At 36.9% G+C, this 19,697-nt stretch overlaps 5 protein-coding genes across 7 annotated transcripts; 3 read left to right on the plus strand and 2 right to left on the minus strand.

The window, feature by feature from the left end:
* Positions 1-249: 249 nt before the first annotated feature.
* Positions 250-5,772, plus strand: DND1 (Cyclic nucleotide-regulated ion channel family protein). The gene is made up of 8 exons (XM_028074147.2): positions 250-581; positions 840-1,494; positions 3,391-3,606; positions 3,719-4,029; positions 4,305-4,416; positions 4,495-4,731; positions 4,894-4,980; positions 5,073-5,772. Exons 1-8 carry the CDS (start codon positions 553-555, stop codon positions 5,556-5,558), a joined length of 2,133 nt encoding a protein of 710 aa, XP_027929948.2. The 5' UTR covers positions 250-552; the 3' UTR covers positions 5,559-5,772.
* A 650-nt stretch (positions 5,773-6,422) lies between these two features.
* PTEN1 (Calcium/lipid-binding (CaLB) phosphatase) lies at positions 6,423-11,385 on the plus strand. Its single transcript, XM_028072130.2, has 8 exons — positions 6,423-6,798; positions 7,671-7,982; positions 8,609-8,785; positions 9,269-9,382; positions 9,613-9,807; positions 10,096-10,332; positions 10,540-10,641; positions 10,960-11,385. The coding sequence occupies exons 2-8, from the start codon at positions 7,707-7,709 to the stop codon at positions 11,113-11,115; spliced, it is 1,257 nt and encodes a 418-aa protein (XP_027927931.1). The 5' UTR covers positions 6,423-6,798; positions 7,671-7,706; the 3' UTR covers positions 11,116-11,385.
* Positions 11,386-14,771, minus strand: LOC114184821 (tRNA/rRNA methyltransferase (SpoU) family protein). Its single transcript, XM_028072134.2, has 5 exons — positions 14,067-14,771; positions 13,232-13,370; positions 12,879-12,940; positions 12,468-12,606; positions 11,386-11,867 (listed from the first exon to the last, which is right to left on the minus strand). Exons 1-5 carry the CDS (start codon positions 14,570-14,572, stop codon positions 11,739-11,741), a joined length of 975 nt encoding a protein of 324 aa, XP_027927935.2. The 5' UTR covers positions 14,573-14,771; the 3' UTR covers positions 11,386-11,738.
* Positions 14,772-14,824: 53 nt separating this feature from the next.
* On the plus strand, positions 14,825-16,856 carry LOC114184819 (isoliquiritigenin 2'-O-methyltransferase-like). The gene is made up of 4 exons (XM_028072132.2): positions 14,825-15,337; positions 15,988-16,301; positions 16,387-16,451; positions 16,560-16,856. The coding sequence occupies exons 1-4, from the start codon at positions 14,886-14,888 to the stop codon at positions 16,854-16,856; spliced, it is 1,128 nt and encodes a 375-aa protein (XP_027927933.2). The 5' UTR covers positions 14,825-14,885.
* LOC114184817 (Saccharopine dehydrogenase) lies at positions 15,180-19,623 on the minus strand. Of its 3 annotated transcripts, none has more exons than XM_085673184.1 (3): positions 18,688-19,623; positions 17,104-17,782; positions 15,180-15,318 (listed from the first exon to the last, which is right to left on the minus strand). In XM_085673184.1, exons 1-3 carry the CDS (start codon positions 19,351-19,353, stop codon positions 15,314-15,316), a joined length of 1,350 nt encoding a protein of 449 aa, XP_085529310.1. In that variant the 5' UTR covers positions 19,354-19,623; the 3' UTR covers positions 15,180-15,313. The 3 variants fall into 3 exon arrangements, with proteins under 3 accessions (XP_085529310.1, XP_085529309.1, XP_027927930.2); XM_085673183.1 differs by lacking the exon at positions 15,180-15,318 and adding an exon at positions 16,688-16,835; XM_028072129.2 differs by lacking the exon at positions 15,180-15,318 and having other exon boundaries at positions 16,891-17,782.
* Between the last annotated feature and the right edge of the window lie 74 nt (positions 19,624-19,697).

The following is a 19,697-nucleotide window of genomic DNA, read 5'->3' on the forward strand; positions in this document are numbered from 1 at the left end:
CATACATTTCAAAAACACACAATGAAAATATTAATTTTTTCAAATAATCTCATGCCATCATCATTGATAGAAGCATCTCAATATTTTGCAATGCTGAAGAGAAAACAAGTTGTGCCTGTGTATTATCTCTATGAGTGACATATATATGATTAGGGTTGCCGAATCGTGAATGATTAAAATGGGAAGAGATAAGAAGAAAGAGGAGTGGGAGTGTGTATGTGTAAGATGAAGTAGGGAATGGCATAGGGAAGAGAGGGAAGAAACAAAGATGGTGGTCCCAAAGGTGGGAGAAAAGGGTAAAGAGCAAACAGAGGGTTGGGTCGAACCACGTAATAGACATTCACAGAGAGAGAGAGTAGTACCAACCAACCCCACCATCACTCCCTCAACGTTGCGTAACCGTAAGCTCCATTTCCCTCTTCACATGCAAATTCATCATCTTCTTCCAATGCTCTTTCTTATATACTCTTCTTCCATGTGCCTCCACTGACACACTTCAACTTTTCTCCTTCTAACGCCCCCTCCTCCCATGGTTTCTCTCCATCGTCAACCATGCCCAACACCTTCTCCTCTCTCTTCTGGTAATCTCACACTCTTACCGTCTTTCATTTCACTTTCTATGCCCAAAATGTCATTTCTTCACCCTTACCAAATTTTCAAATACACTATAAAAATGGGCACCATTCAAATTTTTGTTTGCGGTAAAATTCATGAATTGGGGATAGATATTCCAAGACATTCTATGTTTACAAATTATGTCACATGTTTCTGTGATAACTGGGCTATAAGGTTTGTTTTAGCGTGATTTTAATATTGTGTGTGTGTGTGCGTTTTGGCAGGTGGATTGGTAAAAAGTTGCGAAGAAGGAACACGGTTAGTAATGGGGAGAGTGGGAACAACGACAACGTTGGCGGTGCCGTTGTTGTGGATGATAACCCGTTTGGCAGCACGGTAGAGTGTTACGCTTGCACGCAGGTTGGCGTGCCGGTGTTTCACTCCACCAGCTGCGACAGTTTTAACCAGCCGCAATGGGAGGCTTCGGCCGGGTCCTCCCTGGTTCCGATTCAGAATCGGCCCAATAAGGTTCTCCGGTTTCGGGCTGCGTCCGGTTCGAATATTGGACCGTTTGGGCGGGTTTTGGATCCGCGGAGCAAGCGCGTCCAAAAGTGGAACCGCGCGCTGCTGCTGGCGCGTGGTGTGGCGTTGGCGATTGACCCGCTGTTCTTCTACTCGCTTTCGATCGGCAGGGAGGGTTCGCCGTGCCTGTACATGGACGGAGGGCTGGCGGCGATGGTGACGGTGGCGCGGACTTGCGTGGACGCGGTGCACCTCTTGCACGTGTGGCTGCAGTTCAGGCTGGCGTACGTGTCGCGCGAGTCGCTGGTTGTGGGGTGTGGGAAACTGGTGTGGGACGCGCGTGAGATTGCGTCGCATTACCTGCGGTCGTTGAAGGGGTTCTGGTTCGACGCATTCGTGATCCTCCCAGTTCCCCAGGTGAGAGGATTTTTCGAAATTTTCTGCTTTTTCCTTTCTTCACACCACACTCACTTCATCCTTCTTCTATCTCCATTTTTGCTCACGCACAATAACAATATTCCAGGCTTTGGGTGAGTCAGTGTAAGAAAAATTCATACAAAATAAAATAATATCAATAGGGATTTTTTTTTGGTTGAAAAAAAAGTGGAAGAAAATTAATTTCTTCTACTTACAATTTCTAATTAAGTGAAATTGAATTTTTGCTTTCTATCCACACTTGCAAACAGATAATTTATCTATAGATTCTGTAATGATAAAAGAATTAAAAAAGTTATGGGAGACACATCCCTACCCTCATCCCTATTTTTAAATTTAAATAATACAATTAAAAAATATAGAATGCTAAAATGATAATTTAAAAATTTAAAAATTTAAGTTTATATTATTTTAAACAGAAAAGCTAGGCAATTATATTGGGTAAAAAAAGTTAAATAGTTTTATACAGTGACAATAGAAGTAGTTAAGAAAAACATATCTATCTTTTTGCTAAAGGATAAAATTGTTAAATAATAAAAAATAACATTAAAGGAAGTTAAAAAAATCATCTCCTTAATATAATGATATATAATGATGAGAGGAAACATATGGACTTTTAAGGTGTATATTTGTATTTTTTTTTAATTTGAATAATACAATATAAAATCGTTTGTAATTTCAAAAGAATGATTTAAAAATTAAAAATATTATTCATTTATGTTATTTTACCTTGTGAAAGTTAAATGATTATATTTGGTGGAAAAATTGCATAATTATATGTAACGACGATATAGGTAGTTAAAAAAAATTTCCTTCTCTTAAAAGAATAAAATTGTCTTATAAAATAATATATCTACTTTATATAATGATACAGACTATGATATAGGTAAAAAATATATATATTTTTTTAAATTAAGGAGAAATTCAAATTCAAATTATAATGAAAATAATGGTAAGGAATGTCATTTGCACTCTTTTAAAAAAAATGTTGAAGTTTGAAATACTTAACTAGTAAATTTGGATAAACTTGTTAATCTTTAACTATTATAAAACAATTTCTAATTTTAGAAGTTGTAATTTTTTTGTGAGAAGTTAATAATATTTGCAGGATGTGAAATTAGGGTTTGTAGATGGAAAATTTATTATATTTTGAGTGGAAAAAGGTTGAAAACAATTCGATCGATTCCATTTGTGAAGTGTAGGAATGTAAAAAGGAGAATTTAGGGATTTCAGTTAGACTAAAACCTCAACAGGAACCAAATTTGCTTAGTTTAAACACGGGGACTAGATTATGTTCAAGAAAAAGAGATTGGAAGAGCGAACTGTTCATAATCTAAATTAAAGGAAACAAAAGTGTAATTGATACATTTTTCTGTGTAATCTTATTTATCCATTTTCTTTGTAGCATATATAACATGTGCTATTTTAACATATCACTCATTATTTTATAATAGTTTTATACATAATAATTGAAGTGACCAAATTGGAAGTTTGCCTGAAGTGAAAACAATAGTTATTGAATATTGTGTTAACATCTTTGACAACTTTTTAGATACAGTTAAACTAAAATTCATTTCAAATTCAAGCATACACTGTTGAATGTTTGATTTCACTGTCTGCTACATTCCATCGAGTGTTACAGGACTACAAACCATAGACATCTCACATGGTCAGTAGCACAGTGAAATATATTTATTAACAGTGTGTCAATGTTTCACAGTCACAAACACCTTTGTCTTCATCCAAATGTTGTCACATTGTTAATAGAATATACTTAAAAAGGCCAATAAAATTAACAGATACCCTATTGCGTGTTGTGTCTCTTCCTGTTTAAAGGATGTCAACTCGCTTTTAACTACATTCTCCTTCTGTTTGCAGGCTGTGTTTTGGTTGATAGTGCCAAAATTGATAAGAGAAGAGCGAATCAAAATCATTATGACCATAATGCTATTGATTTTTTTGTTCCAATTTCTCCCCAAGGTTTACCACAGCATCTGCATGATGAGGAGAATGCAAAAAGTCACGGGCTACATCTTTGGAACCATTTGGTGGGGCTTTGGTCTCAATCTCATAGCTTATTTTATTGCTTCCCATGTAAGTAAACCCCCTATAACTAAAGTTTGAGCCTTTCTATGATGAAGTTGTCACTGAATTCATTGCTAAAAATGTGAACATTTTTGTCTTTTCCCTCGTGGTTAATTTGTAGGTTGCTGGAGGGTGTTGGTACGTCCTTGCAATTCAACGAGTTGCGTCATGCCTTCGGCAGCAGTGTGAGAGAACTAATGGATGCAATCTTTCTGTGTCGTGCTCAGAGGAGGTATGCTACCAGTCTTTGTCAGGCGCAATAGGAGATTCTTGTGGTGGAAACTCAACAGTAGCGTTGAAAAAGCCTTATTGCTTAGATGTTGAAGGACCTTTCAAATATGGGATCTACCAATGGGCACTTCCAGTCATATCAAGCAACTCTTTGGCTGTAAAGATTCTTTATCCCATTTTTTGGGGTTTGATGACCCTCAGGTAATTTGGTTAATAACCAGACTGTTTATGTTAGTATTTTTCAAGTCAACAAGTTCGTAATTGTTCATGTTAGAATATCTAAATACCGTATAGTTAATCAGTTAAACAGAAACATCTAGCATTGTTTTAGCTAGTTGGTAGTTTTTTAATGAATTCAGACAATAGATTAGATTTGGGTTCATGCAAAAAAATGTTTCCCAAATGCGTTTGATTGAGATGTATCCAAATGCCATAAAGCTTCTCGCCTGTTTGAATAATCCCTACTGTTCTTGCAGCACTTTCGGAAATGATCTTGAACCCACAAGTAACTGGCTGGAAGTAATTTTCAGCATATGCATCGTACTCAGTGGACTATTGCTTTTCACATTGTTGATTGGTAACATTCAGGTATGCAAAAACCATTATTGTTGAGTATGAAAAGATGCTCACACTGAAACATGGTGTAACAAATGGGGTCATTCCCAGGTATTCTTACATGCTGTGATGGCAAAGAAGAGAAAGATGCAGCTGAGATGTCGAGATATGGAGTGGTGGATGAGGAGGAGGCAGTTGCCGTCACGATTAAGGCAAAGAGTTCGCCATTTTGAACGTCAGAGATGGGCTGCCATGGGAGGAGAAGATGAAATGGAAATGATCAAAGACTTGCCTGAGGGGCTGAGGAGGGACATCAAGCGCCATCTTTGCCTCGACCTCATTAGAAAGGTCAGTAATATTCACTCCCGAAAAGTAAAACAGTAGTATCCTTAGATGTTAAACAAAGAAAAACAAACGAAAGAAGCTCCTATGTAGTAAAACATTAGTTAACCAAACATTTTGTTATAAATAAGAATGTTGTTGAAGCATTGAACTTATTCTGTTTGACAGGTTCCTTTGTTCCACAACTTGGATGAACTTATTCTTGACAACATCTGTGACAGGGTGAGGCCCTTGGTGTTCTCTAAAGATGAAAAGGTATTAGTCATGTAAACAATTGACATCATCTGATACCAAATTTTCTTCCATGTGCAAAAGATCATGATGTTGTTAATGCTCTTGTTAAACAGATAATCAGAGAAGGTGATCCTGTACCAAGGATGGTGTTCATCGTGAGAGGACGCATAAAACGCAGCCAAAGTCTGAGCAAAGGCATGGTGGCCTCAAGCATCCTTGAGCCAGGAGGGTTTTTGGGGGACGAGCTACTTTCATGGTGCCTTCGCCGGCCGTTTATCGACAGACTTCCGGCGTCCTCAGCCACATTTGTGTGCCTTGAATCAGCAGAAGCCTTTGGCCTTGATGCAGAGCACTTGAGGTACATCACCGATCACTTCAGGTACAAGTTTGCCAACGAGAGGCTGAAGAGAACAGCAAGATATTACTCATCCAATTGGAGAACCTGGGCTGCTGTCAACATTCAATTTGCTTGGAGACGTTACAGGCAGAGGACTAGAGGTCCGGTGACCCCTGTAAGAGAGAGTGGAGGCACTGAGCGCCGGCTCTTGCAATATGCTGCAATGTTCATGTCAATAAGGCCACATGACCATCTTGAATGAAAGCTTCTATCCATGTTCTTCATATTGTTGTTGCTTCCTCATCCTCAATAAAACTGTCTCAACTCCATTAAACCGTATGATTTTTGAAGTTGTTGTGGAAGCCATGGAATTATTCATGAAATGTATACTAGAAAGCAAGAAAGTGTGAGTAATTGCAAAATCATCTGTGCCCTGTTTGTTCATTTTATTATAAGTTTGACAGTGATTTTTTTCATGGGATTTGCATCTTGAGCAAAATGAATAACTGATTGAGAAGAACTAGTCAGATTTAGTTACATTATTGTACGAGAATTTCCCTGCTATACAAAAGGGTGACTTAGGTTCAATTCTTACGAAGTTCATGTTTAGAGAGTGAGACAGTGAACTTTAGAAGGGACCAAGTCTCACACTTGATGCAATATTTATGGAGTTCTTTAAGATCTAACCAAGAAGTCAAAAACTCTAAATATGAGATCACATCAGAAAAAAAAAAGGAGGAAAATGGATTTTAGTGAGTAAACTAATCATGTTCGAGTAATTATTTGATTTCACAGTACAGACTAAATTGAGGTCATACCATACAGGAATTTAAATGTGAATTTAATTTATACAATGTACATTCAGATTGCCCAAATTTCATATTTATGATTTCTAATTGTTTGAGAATAATATTAAATTATTTAAATATTTGAAAAACCATTAAAGTTTTAATTCAATGCATGTCTCTCACATCACATGACTTGTAAGACCTTAATCTATAAAAAAAATGACAATTTTGGAAACCAGGAGAAATTATGCATTTCATAATAAATTCTACGAACAGAAAAAATTGTAAAGTCATATATGAGTGAAGTGAACGAAGAGCGTAAAGTGGTTTGGTTCCTTGTGAAATGCCTTATAACAGAAGAGAGAAAAACTAGTGGGGAAGAACAGAGTTAAGACAGGACAGAACAGAAAAAAAACAGAGCCTTTCCTATGTTTTCGGCTGTGTTGTGTCCAAATTTGGCGATATTGTGATGAAATGAGGTTATCATTACCTCTAAATATGGCAAATCATTTCTGCCAATCCCATTCCCAAATTTTTCTCTCTTTTGTTACCAACCTAACCTATCACAACATGGGTCATGGAGGTCCTCCTCATTTCACCTCCTCATCAGCTTCTCTAGGGTCTCCTACTTTCCTTTGGAGCCCTAGGTTTTGCTGTTTTATGCTATTCCAGTTTCAGAGCCCCGATCTGCAGCTACATGTTCCGCTTAATTAAGTATCATCATTCATCACAACCACTTTCTCTCTCTTTCCCTCTCTGTCTTTTGTTTTCGTTTTTTCTTTGTTGGATAATGTGGCTGTGAAAAATCACATATTTGTTTTACTGTAGTGATCTGGGACGGAAAATTTATGCGCAAATGTTTTAACTTTTTGAAAAGGAAATCTTACAACAAAAAATATACAAAATTTGATAACTTTAGCCAGATCGTTTGTTCAGCTTTTACTATGGATCATAAATGCAATTTATAACTTATACTTTGGAGGATGTAATCTCTTGCTTATTGCTGTGATATGGTGTCACAATTATCAACATTATGGTAAATTGCGGACAAATATGACGACGTTGCGTTGTGGAGACCTCAAAAACCATAATATCAAAGACTGTGGTTTAAAACCTTTAACAACCTGATGTTGCCTGAAACCTATAATTTCTGTTAAATAATTAGTATAATCGCAGCTTCTATATAATGTTGTTTGAATTGTATTTAATTCTTAGTATAATATGAAAAAAAGTACCTGACAAACACTTGTAATGCTTCCATGTTTTTTCTTAGTTGGTTGAGAATGGATATTATTTTCCTATAAGCTTTTGTTTCTTCCATGAATAATTGTGCACCCTGCAATAGAGTGGAAATTGTACTATAAAGCTTCATGAATTAATGATCAATAATGGCTTAAAATAAGTCAAGTTTCTCAACATTTTTGTTTTATGTTTATCTTTCTCAACAACTTTGTAAATATTTATTTATTGGTGACATTATCTCACTTCCCTTTTAAGCAGTTCACTGTTTTTCTTTTCTTTTTCTTTTTGATTGTGCATCTAACCTTAGCACTCTGTATTTTACAAACTTTTTTATTTTGTCATAGGTTACTTGTCAGTGGCGAACCTGACATATCAACCTGATGGGGTTGAAACTTACAAAGCAGGAACCACCCAAAGCTGAGGACCTAAGTATACATCATCACATGATCAATTACCTAACCAAGAATTTTATTCGTAACTTGGTATCTAAGCAACGGAGGAGAATGCTTATAGCTGGTTATGATCTTGACATGTCATATATCACCGATAGAGTATTAGCAATGTCATTTCCTTCTCAACGAATGCGAGCAATGTATCGAAATCCTCTCTGGCAGGTTAAATCTGTGTTGGACATGAGACATTATGAGCATTATAAGGTGCACCTTCAACTCATAGTCATGTATACTGCATATCATTGATCTTGTCTACCTTCAATGTATTAGAAATTCATCATGATTATACATACTTGTATAGTTGTGCTCTAATGTGTATGTCTATTGAACTGTACATTTTTTGGATATCAATCATCGGATGTTTTTTTCTTTAAATTCAGAATTTCTTTTAGTGTGTCTTTGTTATTTAATCTAGTCTTGGGCATGGCAGTCGTTAGTTTCTTGTAGCAATCTTTCAAATGGAACTGATGTTATATTTACTTGATGAAAACCTCCAGACTTATCCCCTGAGTTCAGGCCAATTATTTGTGTACTTGTCAGACATAGAGGTCGCTTGTGGGTTATATGATTTTCGTTTTTCATTTCTTGTTACTGATATCTACTTTTCTTCATTTCTCTGATATAACTTACATATTCATGAAAGTGAATGACACTATTATTATCTATTTTATCATATGTTTACTGTGAAGACTAATCAGGAATTTTTTTCTTGTTCGATCTTCTGACTAGTTATCAAGGTCGACAAATGACAGTTGTAGAGGCTGTTGTTTGTACCTATCCCACTATCACTCATTGTTATAGCTAATGTATACCACTTCTAAAATTTTCAGATCTATAATCTCTGTATAGAAGAAAGTTATGATCCTGCTCACTTTTATGGACGTGTGGAAGCATACCCCTTTGATGATAACCATGTGCCATCTCTTCAAATGATCAGAGATTTCTGTGAAAGTGTGGATTCATGGCTGTCAAGTGACCCCAAAAATATTGCTGTTATTCATTGCATGGTATGAGAGGTCACACTTCCTGTTAGAATCTTTAGCAAATTTCAAATAAGATTTAGAATTCATCACATTAAATTTTGGGGAAATAAATAACTCAATAAATATCATAGTATGCTACAAATGGGATTAAGTTGTTATGGACTTCACTTCATCTTCAGAATGAAGCCTTCACTTATCTAAATTAGTTTTAAAGTTGTTTGAAAGTTTGCCACAAATGGACTTAAGTTCTTATGGACTTATGGCTATTCACTCTTAATGATCCTAGAAGCTTATATTTGATATTTCATAAAGATTGTGCAGATTTTTCCACTTTAAACTATGTATAAATCCGAGCCCTCTTATATATCAATGTAACTTAAAAGTAAGCGAAATTTTGGTTGGATGCTTCCAAGATTAATTAGTTTGATACAAAGAAGAGAATACTCTAGCACATCAAACTATAACTAGTATATTTTGTTCTTATTTGTATTCTTTGGTATCATGCAGGCAGGAAAAGGTAGAACTGGATTAATGGTGTGTGCATACTTAACTTATTGCGGTATGTCAGCAGATGAGGCTCTTCAACTATATGCAGATAGGCGAACAACCAATAATGAAGGAGTAAGTTAAATTAGGTATAGTTCCAACAATTTTAAAAGTAAATCTATCTTCACTAACAAAAGTTTTTGCTAATGTTTATCATTTTCAAAAAAGCAATGACTATCCACTAATGGTAAACTGATAAGAAATGAAATGGGTCTGAAAGTGAAAATAATATGTACTTTCTTTCAACTCAAGGAAATTAATCAAAGAACTAAGTTCACTAAATGTTATTGCCTATGTGAGATCAGGTATCAATACCAAGTCAAAGACGTTATGTGGCATATTGGGATAGTCTACTTTCTAATTGTGTTCCAAGAGGAACTGGAAATGGAACACCACAAGTGAAGTTGCCTCAACCGTTTGGCAGAGAATTGCGGCGAATCAGGCTTTATGATACAGTCAACATTGACACTATATTCTTTGTCATCTCAGAGTTACAAGAGGCTAGTTCACCACTATCTATGATGCAACAATGATTGGAATACTGAATTATCTTTCTAGAATGGTTTATAAAGGACACATTATATTTATTTTCTTGTTGGCATGCTAATTTGGATTATTTACACGTTAATAGTCTGATTTAGGTTGGAATACTTGTACAAAACTGGTAATTGAGCTGATTATTAGTATTTCCCAACACATCTGTAGGATATATGAACATCCCTAAATAATGTATTAGATATAAGACTTGGTTTTTATACTCATCAAGATGGGTTCCTATTTGTTCCCAGATTCCTGATCAGGTGTATCGTCCACCAGTGGAAGCTTACCGTAGCAGCTGTAGACAGATTAAGAAAGGGTATCAGAGAAACAACAGCCCTCGCTATTATATATCTGTTCTTGAAGAGGATAGTGATGGAAAGCAATCAGAAACAGAAGAACCTCGCATTGTAGTTCAAATGGACACAGAGAGTCCTGTTATATACCAGAAGTCATGTTTGGACCATTACTTTGATAAACCTATACAAGTAAGTAATCAATGAGGAAGATTTAGTCCTTTTGTAATCAGTTTCTTTCCTATCACCCTTGTATTGGTTTTGCTCATTTATGTTTTACAAATTGTGAAAAAAGAATATGAAACTGCACAACCTCAAGAAGTATTGGAATTCTTTTACTAATATCCATTTTCACTTCTACCAGCAAATGTTCTGATTTCACTTTAAATATTTGGACAGGTAACTGGAGATGTACGTGTCATATTCTATGAGAAAATGATAGGTGGTCGTCTTTTCTACTGTTGTTTTAATACAGCTTTTATTAAGAACAGCTTGCTACAGGTAATCTAATCGCATCCTTTATTCTTGGTAGTTTAGTTTTGTTTGCTGATACACTCATCGCATCCTTTATGTCCTTTTTCATGGAAAATCTTTTGAACGTGAGGCTTATTAAACACTGACATTATACTAATAAACAAGGAAATATAAGCGAGTAGATATAAGCGAGTAGACAAAACAAACTAAGTTATCAAGATTTTAACTACACGATATTATTTTAGAAATGCAACTGTGAATATGAAATGAACTTCATATGGCATGTCATGTACAATTAAGTAAGGAATCCAGTGTGTTGACAGTGTTCCCTTTTGTATTTTGTAGCTCACAGTACAAGAGTTGGACAAAGTTGGGAAGAAGGGAAGTTCAATATGTGGTCCTGACTTCTGCCTAGAATTATTGTTTGGTCCTGCTAATACAGGATATTCGTCATCAAATATATCCAATGATGAACATTCTAGTGATGATTCTTTGTTATAATAATAAAGTTTTTTACATAATATGAAAAGTTCATATCCAATTAACTGGTGTAACGTATTGCTGCAAAATGATCCCCCAACCATTAGTCCCTCACAGTGCGATGTAGCAAGTGCATTCATTCCTCCAACTGTCTTGCCGTGTAAATTTTCATTGGCGAAAGGCTTGGGCAGTGAGTGTAATTTTTGTATTATGTTAGTGATTGAGTAGCATTTTGCTGAAGATGAGGTTGAGAGCCTTTTAATGCAAAATTTCACCAGTTTTCTTGTCGGATTTAGTTTCAATGTTAAAACAAATTAAAGAATCATCCATTCGTGTAAAAATACATCAAGAGTTTGATAACAACATTTTTATCTAATGCCCGGAAAAATCCACATAAAGAAAATACCATTACAATTTGGATGGCATCATTCCCCGTTTCTAAGTACATTGGTTAAGGAAATAATCTATACTCTTAAACAGAAGCTGGGTAGTTGGTAATCTGCGAGCCTTGCACACCATGTTTCAGCTTAAGCTACTTTGTCGGAATCAATCAGAACAATATAGTCTCTGGTTTGTCTCCTTGTCGAGGACAAAGAAGCAGCCAAACACACAATCAGAAGAAGTTTGACTTCCTGTTGTTGCTGTTAGGTAAATGTTGCTGCTTTACGCGTTGCATAATCCTCGACAATACTGATCGAACTCTTGCTATGGCGGAGTGAAAACTCTGCAAGTAGAATCTGGCATTCTTCTACAGTCAGATCACCATGACGACCCTGCATATGTTGCAGAAAATTCATCCCCTAAGATGTCAAGGCATGCAGCAAACTTTGACAATGGCATAAAAAATTGTTTGAACAGTATATCTTGTTTATATCTTTATTTACACGAAAAATCAATTGTGTTTTATGTGCTATGCTCACAAATATTTCAAAAGAGGTTCTATTTCCTATTTGTATATGCAGGGATTAAACAGCTCTGATGTAATTTTATGATCCTTTTTGGCTCACTGTTTTCTTTTAGTTCAGGATACCTGATTTCCCCTCACCCCATTTGCACAATTGTACCTTCTACCGATTCTATCAATTCCTTCTTTAAAACAAAAAAATTCCATGATAAATTAAATAAATTAATCTACCGGTTTTCAGGATTAATCAAATTTAGAAGTACAAAACTGAGAAGCAGCTTTTTCAATTCCTTGACTTCAGACAAAATGAAAGATGCTCTTTAATTCATCAGATGGAGAGTGTTAAGAATAAAGATTTGCCATAAGTATTCAACGCAAAATCACTATTAAAATGACAAAATCCAGATATAAGATTCAAATATACGTACGAGTCTTCATTGATCACCACATACATAACTAAAATAATTACCATGCGAGATATTCTATTACAAACAGCATGATGCATGAGGATTCCTGCAGCGACTGAAACATTGAAAGAGTCCACCATTCCTGCCATTGGAATACTGCAGTGCAAATCTGACAACTCCAATGCCTCATCACTAATACCCCTGCAACGTGAACATAATCATTGTTAAATACATACAAAACCTGAGCAAAAGTAGAACCCAAGTCACAGGAAATATAACAACAATTTAACATTTTCTTTCAAAGTCAAGATTGTTGGTGATTCCCTGACCAACAGTTAATATTTTAAGCCAACAAGAATAAATGACAGTACATAGGGCTCCCATTTGCGTTGTGTAAAGTATTACACGGAATTTTCTATATCCAATGGTTTATAAAATTAAGTATAGCACATAAAGAAAAGGCACGAATTAACCTATTTTCATTTCCAACCACGATTGCAGTTGGGTGCGACCAGTCTAAGTCATGAATAGAAACCTGTACACAACAAGAAAAATGTTAGTAACATAAACTGACATATCAATTGAAAATTTTCAACATTTAGTTTAAGGACTTGTGATAATGAAAATCAACAATGAATGCAAGGCACTAATATATACTATGATTACAGGGTACACAATATCTCTGGAAATACCCATGTTAGAGATTCAACAAAGTTTTAACTTTTACGTAACACAACACGCACCTTTATCCGTACTTGGGATCATATATATAAATATTTGAAACAAAGCACAATAGGCAAAGAAATATAGTATAAGCAAATCATACCGCATCCATTCCCACATGAGTTGTGGCAATTCGATAACCACGTGATTTTAACATTTTAAAGCACTCCTTCGTAGAGTCCCACAGTTCAATGTCCAACCATTTCTCTGCACCCATGCTTACATGTCGATTATCCTTATACCTGCAACAAGGAAGCCATAAAAAACATTTCAACCAAAAAGGGTCTCCTAACTTCAGTTGTACTGGATAATAACGAAATCATAACCTAAGACCCATCCCATAATCACCAGAAATAACACCAGCAGTTTCAATAATGAATAAACAACACAAATCAGAATTCATAATAATAATGCCTTAAAATATTCCCGAAACTTGATGCATTGACATCAGTTTCATAATATCTAACAAGACCATGGACCGAAAAAAAATCTAAGAATAATCACCATTTAGTCCCAAAAGGGGCACAGTTGCATCAGATTAGTCCCTAAACCTAAGAAAATTCCAATGAAGTCTGAAACATACGTCATGTTAATCCCTAACAACTTACTGTCTTGTTAATCCCCAAAACATACGTTGATGTTATTATGTAATCACTTTATTTTTTTAATTTTGGATTAATGTTATTGATAGATTGCACTTACAGATGGATTAATGTTATCTAAACTAATGTAACAGTATATCCTTTCAGTAACTAAAACGATGGTTCACTCTCTCTAATCGAAGCTAAAATATCCGCATTGCTGATTGAAATCAAGACTACTCACTATGAATTATATGATTACTCTATGATACATCAAATCTAAGTAGAAAAACTAAACCTATCTGAGAGTGAAACGAGAATGCTCCTAAAATTTCACCTCTACAATGTCAACAACACCTTTTGTTGGTGTCACACGACACGACGTGGACGGACTGAACGCCGAGCGCGTCGGCGGACCGGAACGCCGCAGACACGTTGCCGAAGTCGCAGAGCCCTTCGACGACAAGGCAGACGGAATAGCTCCGGTTCCGAACCACGCTCCCAAACCTCCGCCACCGGTCCTCGGAGATGCAGGGTGCGAGGACCTCAACGACCTCGGCGCTAGTCAAAACGGTGCCGTTTTGACAGCGGAAGGCGTCGATGTAGGGGAACCAGCGAGGCACATGAGAGTGGTGAGGGAGAAGAGGCTTGCGGTCCATCTTCATGAGCGTGGAGACACCGTCGGGGCTGGTGAGGAGGTGCTGGACGGTCGGATATTGGAGTTCGGATTCTTCGGCGGTTAGGGCTGACGTGGAACATTTCCGAGTGAGGGTTAGACGTTGATGTGGGAGGATAAAGGTTCGTCTGAAGAAGGAAGAAGAAGAAGAGAGTGGAAAACACGTGAGGGTTTTGCAAGCACTCATTAGCAGTTGCAGAGTTCAACCACAGGATTCTCGTTTTCCGTTGATAAGAAAAAGAAAGATAGGAGGAGACAGAGGCAACAAATTTAAAATTAGGGCTAAATATTACTTTTGGTAGTATTCATAGGGTAAAACATGATTGCAATTTAAAAATCATTATTTTATTTAATTGACAACAGTTTGGAAATATCAGAATGGCGAAGAGCTAAAAGCAAAACTATACGCTACCCCACAGGTGTTGAAGTGGCTATAAAAACAGCACGTAGATGAGGAAACCAAAACATAGAAAACAGAACATGCATTAACCAAGATTAACATGGGATCGTGTTTTTCAGAGAAAGAGAACCATGTTGTGGTGGAAAAAACCGACACTGAAGCCACCCTCCGTGCCATGGTGCTGGGTTCCAACGTGGTGTTTCCGGCGGCTCTAAACGCTGCAATTGAGCTCAACGTGTTTGACATAATTGCGAAGGAAGGTTCAGCGGAGAGTGATGGGTTCATGTCACCTTCTGAAATCTCTTCTAAGTTATTAATACCAACACAGCAACAACACCGCCGTGATTTGACCAATCGACTGGAGCGTTTGCTGCGATTGCTTGCTAGCTACTCTCTTCTCACTGTTTCTTCTCGCAGCGACGGAGATGGTGGCAGCGTGAGAGTTTATGGGGTGTCAGCATCGGGTAAATACTTCGTGCGTGATGAAAATGGTGATGGTTACCTCGCTTCTTTCACTTCGTTTCTGTGTCACCCTGCATTATCCGGAGTGTGGTAAGTGTTTTCATGCGTCTTAATATCACCATTTGCAAGATATATTTGTATAAATTGAACAGCACAAATTTATTAAAATATCAGATAAGTATAAAATAACCAAACAATATCAATAAGTTTTCTGTCAAACAGTCTAACCTTTAAAAACTAAAAATTAATCTTTACTATTATCTCAGTTTTTGAAAACCAATGCATATATAAGCAATAATTCTTGTAAGAATTTACCACATTAATTGTTCTAGTGGTAAAAAAATTGAATAAAAATGTATTTTTAGTTTTAAGAATACTACAGGCAACTCTTAGAGATGATTTCAAGAATGAAAAATTAACTTCCTGATTTAAAATAATTATATTTTAAGGTAAAAACAAATTGTCTATTGATAAAAATAAATAAAACTTACGTTCTTAGACATTACATTATTAGAGTGGATTGTGTAAATGTGAGATTAATTAGTGAGACTCATCCTGAATTCTCTGAATGCGTGCTATGGAAAATGCTCTGGTTTAAAAGATCATTGTGATGAGTTGATTTAACACTCGTAATGTAAGCCTGAATCTTATCATTGGAGTGACCTAAAAGCTTTTGCAACATTTTCATATTAAAATAAGAAGAAATATGATTTAGAAATGCTGACTTTGTCGTAATATAGGCTGAATTTTAAGGAAGTGGTTATTGATCCTGAGATTGACCTATTCAAGAAGGTTCATGGAATGTCCAAGTTCGAATACTTTGGGAAATATCCTGAAATAAACCACGTATTTAACACAGCAATGCATGACATTTGCACCACCCACATGAAAAAAATACTTGAAGTATACACAGGATACGAGGGCATATCAACTTTGGTTGATGTAGGAGGTGGAACTGGACAGTGTCTCAAAATGATCATCTCCAAATACCCTTTAATTAAGGGAATTAATTTTGACCTCCCACATGTAATTGAAAACTCACCACCCATTCCAGGTAATCAATCAATAAAAATATTTATTTCTGGGCAAGAAATTGATTAATCACCTTTTACTGTAACTATAACGGCTAGTTCATTTAGGGGTTGAGCATGTTGGGGGGAATATGTTTGAAGGTGTTCCACAGGGTGACGCAATCATGCTTAAGGTTAGTAAACATATTACCTAAACTTCAATGATCTTTTTCTATCAGATGTCTGATGAAGACTAACCAGTTTTTATTGTCTGTGTTTGTACTTGGCTAACATTGTTCCAGGCTATAACCCATAACTGGTCCGATGAAAAAGTCATAGAACTTTTGAGCAATTGTCACAAAGCTTTGCCACCAAAGGGAAAGGTCATTGTTGGGGATTTCATACTAACAGAAGATCCAGAACCCACAAATGAGCATAAAATGATTTCAATTCTTGATAACATCATGTTTATTACTCCTGGTGGAAGGGAAAGAACTGAGAAAGAATTTGATACTCTGGGCAAGAGTTCTGGATTTTCTAGATTTGAAGTTGTCTGTCGTGCTTTCTCTACCATGGCGCTGATGGAATTTTACAAATAAGTAAACCATGACAGTAATAATATGGCATTTCAAATTCGAATAAAGGGAACATGAATTCCCTTATGCCACTATTGCACCACATAATAAGTAAAATATAAACATCTTTTGATACATATGTTTTTATCTTCTGCTTAACGTTATTATGCCATTGTTTGAATTATCACTAGACAAAAGTAAATGAGTAGGTATAACAGTTCAGTTTTAAGGAATGTATTTCTATGAAACAGCAAGAGTCAAGAAGAAATACTGCTTTTTGAGATGACATCAAAGGATATTCCATTTTCTTGAAGTCTTTCCTGAAGATCAGTTGGACCAAAGATAATCCCAGGAGGGTAAACTCCTCCTTTTGGAAGGTTCTTGCGTTGGCTGAGAAGAATGAGAGCACACTGAATGAGAATTATTGGTGTAGTTAGATATCCGATTTCAGGTCCCATTACCCTTGTTACAATCTCCATGTCAGGTTTTGTGTTTCCCTGAGCAGCAATAGTCCTATCACTAAAACCATGTCCAACAAACCACATCTTGAAGGAAGCACTTTCCACCTCCTCTTCGGAGGGGCCCTTCTTCCTGAACCATCCAAGGCTGAATATTTCAGGAAATTTCAAAAGAAGCCACCTTCCGAAACTAGTGCTTCCGAAAAGACCAATGAAAACTCCAACCATGATGATTCGGAGAATGCCCAACAAAGATTTTGTGCCTATTTTCACACCAAAATGAGCTGGTTTCACAGTTGGCCAGAAGGCTTCTCTTTTCTCAACCATTTCAGCACTCTCATTCAGCCCAGGGAGACCATGTGGGTTTTCTGTTAGAAGTGACAGAGTTCTTCGAACTACTATTGAATCTGCTGAAGGTAGCTTCACTGCCCAAAGGCCAATTTTCTTCTGGTTCTCTATAGTTTCTCCTTTTGAAGGAGGAGGTCCAGGGATCTACAGCCATGAAAATATAAGTTCATAAACTTCACAATCTTAAACAATAACGAGTTAGTAGTGGACACTATAAACAATAACTTGAGTTAATCTCAGTCAAAGACATAGTGATTAAATTAAAAAAGATAAGCAAGAAAGAAGAAGGGAAAAGGGTGATAGTGTCCTCAAGTAATTATAGATCTTAGGAAAAAATATGACAATATATCATCCACTATGAAAGTAAGAACTAAGAAGCATAGTTTTACACGACAGGATACTTTCCGTTAACAAGAATTTGCACAGGTAACAATAATCGAAAACAACATTTACATATAATACCTGTCCAAAATTCTCATTCATATATACCTTGTACAACTCTAGGAGAGAGCCTTCGAACAGATTTCTAATAATAACTAAATGAACTTCTATTGTTCTGACAATCTATACCTATAACTGTTATTTCCATAGCCGTCATTCACAGATAGTGGTAGGGCAGGAGGTGAATCCAAAACACTGTAGTGAGATAGCATCCAGCAAGATGGCTACTATTTTAAATTTGTTTTCATATTCAATAATTATTACTATAGATGCTGAAAAGTTGAAAAAAAAAAGTCAAAATCCATAAAATATTCATAATTATTAACAATAAAAAGTTAAACATCTCAAGCAAAATATACATGTATACCAATAAAATCAAGGAAATAAACTAGTTTAAGTCTTGAAGTAACCAAACATTAAAATTCAAATACAAGTTCTTTAATATCACATTCATCACTGCTAAAGTTTTACAGATCTTTTCCTATTCCTCGTTTTTAGTTTCAGTTTCAGCTTCATCACATCCATGACCTTCTGTGGTTATGTTATTTATGAATCCAAGAAAACAAAAATGTCAAGAAAAAAAAAAGAACAAGAAGCGTTAGTGTCACCTGAGGCCTAGGTTTTCTAGGCCGCGACCTTCTGAGTTGCTGTAACTTATGCGCATTGGCAACGCCGAGAACCGCGGATTCGTAAGTGGCAAAGTTTCCCACAATCCTCTTCTCCGATTCGAGCGCCACGTAAGCCTCCACGCGGTTCGGCGCCGCGGGCTCCACCCACTGCCTCGAGTTGAACATCAGGCCGAGCTCCGCGGGCACGGAGTCGAAGCCGCAAGCGGAGATCACAAGCGCGCCGCTCTCCTTCGCGCGGTCGTGGTGCGTGGCCTCGACGCGCTCCATGAACTCGGGCTCGCCGGAGATGTCAAGGTAGTCACAGCCGGCGGCCGCGCAGGCAGCGACGACAGGCTCGCCGTGGAGGCGGAAGGGTCCGACACAGTTGAGGAGGAGGCGCGTGCGGGCGCAGAGGGCGCGGAGGGAGGAGGGGTCGGCGGTGTCGGCGGTGAGGATGGGGAGAGAGAGTGGAGGATTGGGCCGGGAGGCCCATTCCAGGGCCTGGGAAAGCTTTCGTGGGCTTCGGCCCGCTATGGCGATGGACTTGAGCGGCGAGGATGGAGTGTTCAGGAATTTGAGGGCTTCTCGGAGAACGTATTTGCCTGTGAAGCCCGACGCCCCCAGTATTACAACATCGAAACGACCACCGTTTCGTTCTTCCTCCATTTCTTCAACACAGTAGAGAAAATTAACAACCACAACAAGTAAGTAACCACACCACACTCTTCTCTTCTCACGGAACTGTTTTCCTCTGGTTTCGGTGGTTCCTCCAATATATACGTATTTATTATGATTATGTGTGATTATTCTTCATTTCTTCAATAATTGTTTTTGAATATGCAATACTTGCCCTTTTACGATGTTTATTATGGTGATGGTAATAGATTTAGGAATTGTGTAAATTGAGTGGTTGTTTTTGGTAGTTGAGTTAGATTAGGTTCCATTGAAGTCCATTAATGGAGATTCATTGCTTTTCCGAACATATATTTCCCCTTCCAACAAAGCAAAAA

Source organism: Vigna unguiculata, chromosome 5 (genome assembly GCF_037176805.1).
Source record: "Vigna unguiculata cultivar grain cowpea cultivar isolate G323 ecotype 2 chromosome 5, ASM3717680v1, whole genome shotgun sequence".
NCBI classification, from domain to species: domain Eukaryota; kingdom Viridiplantae; phylum Streptophyta; class Magnoliopsida; order Fabales; family Fabaceae; genus Vigna; species Vigna unguiculata.

Excerpts from the sequence above, each read along its gene's own strand:
- LOC114184819 (XM_028072132.2), top strand. The coding sequence starts at position 14,886 with ATGGGATCGTGTTTTTCAGAGAAAGAGAACCATGTTGTGGTGGAAAAA. Across the intron at positions 16,302-16,386 it reads AAACTCACCACCCATTCCAG|GGGTTGAGCATGTTGGGGGG; the intron begins GTAATCAATCAA and ends TAGTTCATTTAG. Across the intron at positions 16,452-16,559 it reads GTGACGCAATCATGCTTAAG|GCTATAACCCATAACTGGTC; the intron begins GTTAGTAAACAT and ends ACATTGTTCCAG.
- LOC114184821 (XM_028072134.2), bottom strand. The coding sequence starts at position 14,572 with ATGAGTGCTTGCAAAACCCTCACGTGTTTTCCACTCTCTTCTTCTTCT. Across the intron at positions 13,371-14,066 it reads TCGTGTGACACCAACAAAAG|GTATAAGGATAATCGACATG; the intron begins GTGTTGTTGACA and ends TCCTTGTTGCAG. Across the intron at positions 12,941-13,231 it reads CTCATGTGGGAATGGATGCG|GTTTCTATTCATGACTTAGA; the intron begins GTATGATTTGCT and ends TGTTGTGTACAG.
- DND1 (XM_028074147.2), top strand. The coding sequence starts at position 553 with ATGCCCAACACCTTCTCCTCTCTCTTCTG. Across the intron at positions 3,607-3,718 it reads CTTATTTTATTGCTTCCCAT|GTTGCTGGAGGGTGTTGGTA; the intron begins GTAAGTAAACCC and ends GTTAATTTGTAG. Across the intron at positions 4,030-4,304 it reads TGGGGTTTGATGACCCTCAG|CACTTTCGGAAATGATCTTG; the intron begins GTAATTTGGTTA and ends CTGTTCTTGCAG.
- LOC114184817 (XM_028072129.2), bottom strand. The coding sequence starts at position 19,353 with ATGGAGGAAGAACGAAACGGTGGTCGTTTCGATGTTGTAATACTGGGG. Across the intron at positions 17,783-18,687 it reads CTAGAAAACCTAGGCCTCAG|ATCCCTGGACCTCCTCCTTC; the intron begins GTGACACTAACG and ends TCATGGCTGTAG.
- PTEN1 (XM_028072130.2), top strand. The coding sequence starts at position 7,707 with ATGGGGTTGAAACTTACAAAGCAGGAACCACCCAAAGCTGAGGACCTA. Across the intron at positions 8,786-9,268 it reads TTGCTGTTATTCATTGCATG|GCAGGAAAAGGTAGAACTGG; the intron begins GTATGAGAGGTC and ends GGTATCATGCAG. Across the intron at positions 9,383-9,612 it reads GAACAACCAATAATGAAGGA|GTATCAATACCAAGTCAAAG; the intron begins GTAAGTTAAATT and ends ATGTGAGATCAG.